We start from the raw sequence: 8,006 nt of genomic DNA on the forward strand, positions 1-8,006 counted from the left end.
TTTTTCCTGTTTTCGTATTGCTTTGATGTAGTTGCCTTTATTTGTTACACTTGAGTAGCATGGACGGTAGTAATAGGGCGGTTCCGCAATATCGAACTCAAAATTTTTAATTCGATCATGGAGGTTGATATCACGACCCAAAACATTCCAAGAGTTCGCGAATTCTTTAATTTTACCAAAAGAGTACTCACTGCATACAGAAGTGCTTTTATCTTCCGTTGTGATCTTACTGCAAATAATACACCTTTTCCCTCCTAATTTCTTCGGCATATTGCAGTTAACTTTTCACTTTTACATTAATAAATAGGTATAAAATTTCCGTTTTGAGCTTGCCTTAAAACCATCTAGACTTACTTTCAAACGCAACGTGACCATCGGACTAAAAACAAGTGAGGGACAGAAAAAAAAAATGTCATTTCAACCATTTAGGGCTGGGGCTTCTAGGAAATACACACTTCTCGAGAAACCGATGAATGGGCCCCCAAACAAATGAGCCAGAAAGAAACAGGCTTTGGAAATTTCGAGTGCGTCATGGAATGTTTCAAATCACAAAAATGGTGTTCGAGAAGTTGAAGGGGTTTTTGCGGTTTTTGGAAATAAACAAAGTAGAGAAATTATATAAAATAAGATAAATTAAAAATTATTTTTCTAATAACGTAATAATTATAACTATCGCTGGTACTTCGGCAAATATGCACTTATCGGTGAAATTATGTTTGAATATATCTATACAAGGTGCATCGCTAAATTTTAAAGACTATAGAGACGAAATTCGGCAATGGCGCCCCATTACAAATATGTTTTTATACATTTTCACTAGGTGGCGCTTAGTGCAATAATACGTGTTACATATAGTTTTATAGGAAATAGTCCAAGGAATATTTCGTCTTATCGACCAAAACGGCGTATCGCTAACCGTTAGGGCTCCAGACGCCAAAAACCAAAAATAGACAAAATGCCGGCCATTTTTAAACATGTTGTAGTGGTTTGACAATTGGACAACAAGATAAATCAGATTCTCAGTATTTTTATCTATTTTTTAAGACCACAAAATCGCTTTCGGCCAAACATGCGAGGTAACAACTAAATATTGACAATTGCGCTCTGACTACTTTTTAACAAGCCAAAGTAAAATCATCGTTTTAACATTTAGTTAAATGGTAAATATTAATAAAGTACGCACTAGTCGAAATTTCTATGAATAAGCTTACATTTTACGATAAATAAATAAATAAATTGTAAGATTCAGTAAAACGTTCCAAAATTTAACGTATTTAAAATTACCAAAAAAGAACACACATTTATTGATATCTTATTACGAATATTTTCGATAAATTTTACAAATTAATTGAAGTTGAACTTTGTTGGGTAAAATAACAAAATCTAGGAAGTTTTATTAATTATGAAACGGGTTTGTAAGAGAGTTTATACAACTATTTATATTTAAATCCCAAATGTAAGCACAGTCGCTCTAATAATATAATTTAAAACATACGAAATATATTTAAGTATTGTCTTTTACATATTATCATAAAACAGAAAAATCATTTAAGAATAGTTTTATTTTTGCGAATTAGGAAATTTACTTTGAGGTTAGTAAGTTAAAATTGAAGTGGTCTAGAAGTTCACTTAAAATTTGCCTCGATACTCTCAACGTCTCCAGTAAGAGTACCGTGGACGGGCCCCGAAGACTGAATATGGTAATTATTATGGTTAATCGTAAATTGGCTAGCTTCTCCAGCCCCGCGTAATTTATCCCACAATCCTTTGGTGGCCTCCCACACACCAGCAGCGCCCCAAAATTTCACCTTCTTTTTAATTACTACCGTCGCTTCGACGTTACCAGACGACTGGCTGAAGTTCTGATTCTCTTCGTACTCGATGCCCAACTTTTCGAAATCTGTCTCAAGATACTCATTTTTCTCCCGCACAGCTCGATTCTCCCGTTCCAGTTCGACGATACGCGCTTCCAGTTTCTCGATGCGACGCTCACCTTCTTTGAGCAGCTCGTCGCGCTGGGTTTCCAAGTCACGCTGACTCTTCTCTAGTTCCTCGTCCAATTTGTTTTCATGTTTCATTTTCATCTCTTCAATTCGAGCGTTGAGCAGCGTCTGGGCTCCCTCCAGGCGGCCCACTTCTTGAGCAAACTCTTCTCGCTCTTTCTGGCGCTTTTTTCTCAGGTTGAGAGCGTATTTCTGCATCCCGGCGATTCTTTCTCGAAGTTGTTTCGCTTCTTTTTCCTTTTGTTCTAATTTCTGCGAGTATTTCCTCTTCAACTGCAAGAGACTGAGGTTCTTCAGCTCAACGCTCTTGCTCATTGTCTGGGGTACTTTCGAGATAAACTCGAAAGTGTTCGTAAACTTATTTATAAATTTCGTGATGTTTTTTTTGTGGGTTTCAACCAAATATGCAAATTGATCATCACTTCTAGTGTTAAAATTAAATCTTACGGTTTCTTTTATGTTTTCTTCGGCCGATGGGCTTCTCGAGACCTTTGCTATTTCGTCTTTTATATCAACTGTGACATCATTAAGAGGCTCGTTATCTTTCGCATTCACCACTAGTCTTGATCCCTTCACCAAATGAGCTGGCCTTTCTTCGGACATGTCGGGATATGCGACATTTCCATTTGGTCCCGTTGCAACTTTGACCACTGATTCTTCGTCCTTCGAAGCCGCGGCGAATATCGGTATGTTTCCCTCTTTGTCTTTTGCAACCGTAACAACGCTTTCACTCAAAGGTTCTTGGATGAACTTGGAAGGACTGACATTGAATTGATCAGTGCTGTTGACAACATGGCCGGCGTCGAATGAAACCTTTGGAATATCTGAATGGCTCGCTTTTTTAACGATCTTTATTTGGGTTGATATCCACCTCTGGGATAAAATCAGTGCTTTTATTTGAAATTGGCCGCACATTTCGGCTTTATCTGAAGGAGACAAACCATCCTTGTTCCGTGCCTCAACATCGGCTCCTTGACGAAGTAACATATCTATCAATTGTTTCCGGCCGCTTTCGATGGCCACATGCAGGGGCGTTTCTTTGTCCGTATTAACAGCATTGATATGAGCTCCGTTCTCTATTAAGAGAAGGGCAATGTCTTTGAATCCTTTCTCGCACGCAATATGAAGTGGCGAATTGTTGAATTCATCAGTCAAATGGAGATCAGCTCCCTTTACAATTAGAAGCCTGGCTATATTGAGCTGTCCCATTTCGGCAGCGGCGCTTAATGGGGTAGAGTTGTTTTCCCGAGGATTGGGAATATCCGGTCGAGCTCCATTTGCAATTAAAACCTTTACCACGTCTAAATGTCCCTGTTTTGATGCTTCCCACAGGGGAGAACTACCGCCATTCGATGCGATATTAACGTCTGCTCCGTTGTCAATAAGGAGTTTAACCGACTCAGACAACCCCTCATGCGAGGCGAACCATACGTGCGTGGCTTCAATGCCACCAATTTCCACAGTTTTATTTATGTCCGCTCCGTGATTAATTAAAAGTTTAACAACTTCCAAATGCCCATTACGCGTAGTGATCCACAACGGCGTGGCTTCAATGCCACCAATTTTCCCAGTTATATTTATGTCCGCTCCGTGTTCAATGAAAAGTTTAACTACTTCCGAATGCCCATAAAACGAGGTGATCCATAACGGCCTGGCTTCAATGCCACCAATTTTCCCAGTTTTATTTATGTCCGCTCCATGTTCAATTAAAAGTTTAACTACTTCCAAATACCAATAAAGCGAGGTGATCCATAACGGCGTGGCTTCAATGCCACCAATTTTCCCTGTTTTATTTATGTCCGCTCCGTGTTCAATTAAAAGTTTAACGACTTCCAAATGATCCGCCACAGAGGCGATAAATAATGGCGTGGTTTCAAAGCCATCTTTTTCTATAGCTTTATTACCTAGGGCACCGTGTGGAAGTAGGTGTTTCGCGATATCTGGTCTACTAAAGTCAGATGCCACGCCCGAGGGAGTGTATCCTTCCCCTTCGTTAAAAAATAGATCAAAGGGGAAAATGCAGTTGACGTCGACTCCTTCTTGGATGAGTGAGATAACTCGTTCTTTATTGCCATTCCTCACTGCCTCGAAAAATGCCTTTATTTTTGCATCCATTATTTCAATATTTTATATTCCACTTTCTTTTTTCTGAAAAAATTAAAACGTAAATTTTTTAGGGCGAACGCAGAAACCTAGGAACATTTTTTTGGATCGCACTTTATTCTAAAAATAAAACATCTCAGGACTAACGAATTGAAAAGTCGAGTCCCTTAAAATATAATAATAATTGTTGTTTCTCCTTATTATTAAACCTTATCTCTCAAAATACTTATTGTGTAGGTTTAGCTTAGGCCCTAGTTTTTTTTGACATCCACACATCGGTGTCGACCCAAAGCCTTAGACACCAGCACACAATAACTGATTAATCAGGGTGAGATATGTGAAACGGCCACGCCAACGGGAGGATACATGGGGACAAGGGTAAGGACACCCGAGGCGGAAGTATCCCGACCACCCGTTGGGGGATTGGTGGTCGTCCTCACGCGACCATCCACAAACCCTGCCTCCCAGACGCTTGGGATTACAGGAGTACGCCGCTACTCCCGGCGTTAGACACAATTTAAAATCCCATACAATATAGCACAACCAATAGCGTTATTTAATTGACTGAGAAAATTAATAATTTATTTTTCATTTCCTTTTTTATGGTTTAGTATTTTTGTGTATTTTTAATATTAGAAGTTGGCTTTAGACAATAGACTACATCCTATAAAATAAATTGTTTGACTTAAAACAAAAGGCTCTTTTCAATTGGCAAAGCTGACAAACACCTCTCGCTAAGTCGTTGATTTAAATCAAGGCCAATAATACTGGCTCGGTATTATCATGTTATGTTAGTTTAACAAAATGTAATCTTCGTTCCATTATTTTCTGTAAAAGGTCCAACGCGTAGCAATAGAAATTATACATGATGTATTGTTCATCTTTAAATACTAATGTTTACCTAGTCTAACAAAAAAGTAATTCTGGCTTCTACAAAACAAATCTATTCATAACATCTCGGAAATGTTAAAACGTTCTTGGTCTCACCCGTCAAAAGTGATGAAAATTGGTTTTAATTTATATTTAACAAATAAGTAAGTTACCGGTCGCCGGGTTCAACGGTGTCCCATCCCAATGCCGGATTTTTCATTAATTGTAATCCAAATGCTACATTTGAAGTCACCAAAGACCTTTATTACTCCGTATACAAAAATTTAAACACTATTGGTACCTTTTTAGGTTCATAAAGTAATTTGATTCGGTGGCACATTCAATATTAATAAAAGAACTTGGAAAGGAAAATTTTAATTTAACATTATATATTAACTCTTAAATTTTTTGCACAACTAATCGTTTATGAATTAAATCTATTTATTCAATCCCAATGATATGTTAAGTACCATTTGGCGTGTTAAAGTAAAAGTTCAACGCTGCAAAATTAACAGCGTAAGTTTAAATAAACGCCAATGGCCATAATGGGCATCGCTATAAATACATTTTTATGCCTCAAGCATACGTATAATTTACATGTGGTTTCCTAAAAACCAATTTCCCAAGTATAAGGGCCCCAAGCTCGATAAAATTTAAAAACCCATAAATGGACGTATCGTTTTTATTTGTGAACTCAGCGGTTACTGAGAAATCAAGAACTCAAAGTTACGGGCCCCTGAGTGCCCCAATGGGTATCGTGATAGATTCGTTTTTAAATATAAATTATCATTACTCAAACTTAATTGGTTTGCATAAAAAAGGTAGCGAACGCGTTAATTGTCATTATTTTTTAGTTAAACCGAAAATTTTGGGATACCTGGTTTTGAAAATAAGGTAGCAACGGACCAACGGCGACTGGTACCCCCGCAACTAGATTCCGTGACGCAATACGTGTAATCAACTTTACTGATTGGAAACGGAAGTTAGTAAGAATTCCTCCCGCGTTTCTGGCTTTGCCCATGTGAAGTTTAGTTCGTGCCTCGCGATCACACGATTTCATTTCCATGGTAACTTATTCAATAGCGCAAGGATTATAAGCATTTTAGCATTTTGGGGTCCTTGTGAAACAAGGTCTCATTGAATTTTTTCAATGTAAATGTTTTACAGAGGCATACTTATGATAAATTATGTTACATATGATGTTACTTATGGTGCCAATAGTTTTGTGTCTTGCTAGAACCAAATTCCGCAGTCTTATAAAGCCTTCAGAAGCGGACGCACGATCAAACTAGTCCAGAAATGCACCCTCATCATTTGGGCTTGAAACTGTTAGCTCGATGAATTCTGATATCGTAGAATTTTTTAAAGCACCAAAAGCGACCTTAGATTACGTGTCTTTAAACCTGCATGGTCTACTGCCGCTCTCAAACGGTGATCAGAATTAGTTGTAAGAACGTGTTGAAATATCTTAGGAAGAAACGTGCATCATTAGATAAAGAAAATTTCAATATCACCAGTAATCGATTTCGAGAAGTATAGTTAAGTAAAGAAACAGGTGTATTTTAAAACAATTTTGTGACAGGTGGAGTTACTTTTTCATTTTGCATCTCGACTTTCCGTCTAACTTAAACAATACTTCTGGGTGTGGCACGCGTTCTCAGTAATCTTAATACGTTCTCAGTCCCATCCATTAATTCAACCCGTGTTTTCCAAAAAGCGTATTGAGATCAGGAACATTTTAGAATAAAAAATTATTATAAACAGGTTACCCGTCGTACTGTTCAATGATGTCCGATCTTGAATGAAGGATAATCATTCTTAAATAATCTTACGCGACTCTTCTCAATTTCAATCCTTACACTGTACGTAGACATTCAGCAATGAACACAGCGACGTGAGATTGGCTCATCTAGCGAGGGCAAAGATGGCGGAGTTCCTTTTGAAGAGGCGTCTAATCAAGAATGTTATTTCAGATAAGACAGTTTTCGGAGAAGAGCGGAACTGATAAAGAAAGTCAGCTTATTTCGTTGAGGTTAAGGACACATTTAATTTTTTACTTACGTGTCTTCGTTGGTAACGCGTATTTGCAACATTTATTGATTTTCATTTGTAGTAAATTTCTTAGTGTAGTTTGGCACTGACACTTCACTGGTCCGGCTTTATCGATATTTTGTTTTCTTTTTTTTTTCGCCCAATTTTTGTGCAATAGTGTTGTTACCTTTGGCTCCTTTAATTTAATTTCGATTGACTCTTTGCATTTGTGTTTTATTTTATCAAGTTTAATACCTTTAATTCAATATAACCTGTATCCTATATCCCATTTCCTTTTCGGGTCACTATGTTATAGCTTTATTGATTATTTTATCATTTTTCAACTGTACTATAACGCTGACCTCTTGACGGTCATATATGTTTGGAGTGCTAGATAGTACTAACTAATTTGTCTAATTTTTATCTTTTATATTAATGTCATTTGTATTGTAATTGTTTTAAGTCTAATATCTGGACTCACAAACATTTTATATTATGTGCTAAAGTGTAGTAGTGTACTAAGTTGTATAACTCTTACATTTTCCCGCATGGCCTCTCAGCCTGTCTTATCGGACTGCTCCCAGTGCGGCAAACAATTTAAAAGTTTAAACAGCCACTATAGTCGGTCCTCAACTTGTACTAAACCATCGGCAGTTCCACGTCTCGAGGTTCTTGGTGAATCGCCTTCCGATCTTCGCAGCGATTCCATCGTCAGCCTTCTCGCGAATTTAAAATTATCTCGGCGTGTTGTGCGTCGTATTCCTAAAGGGGCCCGTCATTTGGCCGCCAGTTGCCTTTCTAATGTCTTCAATACGGTTGTCCGCGTTAATTCGGTTTCCTCGTGGGTTAGTCTGTTTAGTTTTCCGTCGGCGTGCCTGCAGGTTCCCGTGTCGGTCGAAGGAAAGCCCGCTTCGCTCGCTACGCGCATTAAAGAAAATATCAACACGTTCAGTGACGGTCTCGTTCTACCAACAGCTTCGAGCATCCCTACTTCCTCAG

The 8,006-nt window shown here is 38.1% G+C and overlaps 1 protein-coding gene across 3 annotated transcripts; it reads right to left on the minus strand.

Annotated features, from left to right (window-relative positions):
• Positions 1 to 1,553: 1,553 nt before the first annotated feature.
• On the minus strand, positions 1,554 to 6,875 carry LOC149968945 (uncharacterized). 3 transcript variants are annotated; one of them, XM_090174011.1, is made up of 2 exons: positions 6,746 to 6,875; positions 1,554 to 4,151 (listed from the first exon to the last, which is right to left on the minus strand). In XM_090174011.1, the coding sequence occupies exon 2, from the start codon at positions 4,116 to 4,118 to the stop codon at positions 1,626 to 1,628; it is 2,493 nt and encodes an 830-aa protein (XP_090030137.1). In that variant the 5' UTR covers positions 4,119 to 4,151; positions 6,746 to 6,875; the 3' UTR covers positions 1,554 to 1,625. The 3 variants fall into 3 exon arrangements, 2 of the variants coding, with proteins under 2 accessions (XP_090030137.1, XP_090030146.1); XM_090174020.1 differs by having other exon boundaries at positions 6,755 to 6,772; XR_016480712.1 differs by lacking the exon at positions 1,554 to 4,151 and adding an exon at positions 5,537 to 6,443.
• Between the last annotated feature and the right edge of the window lie 1,131 nt (positions 6,876 to 8,006).

This window comes from Leiobunum rupestre, chromosome 1 (genome assembly GCF_980474605.1).
Source record: "Leiobunum rupestre chromosome 1, qqLeiRupe1.1.hap1, whole genome shotgun sequence".
In the NCBI taxonomy this organism is placed as follows: Eukaryota; Metazoa; Arthropoda; class Arachnida; order Opiliones; family Sclerosomatidae; genus Leiobunum; species Leiobunum rupestre.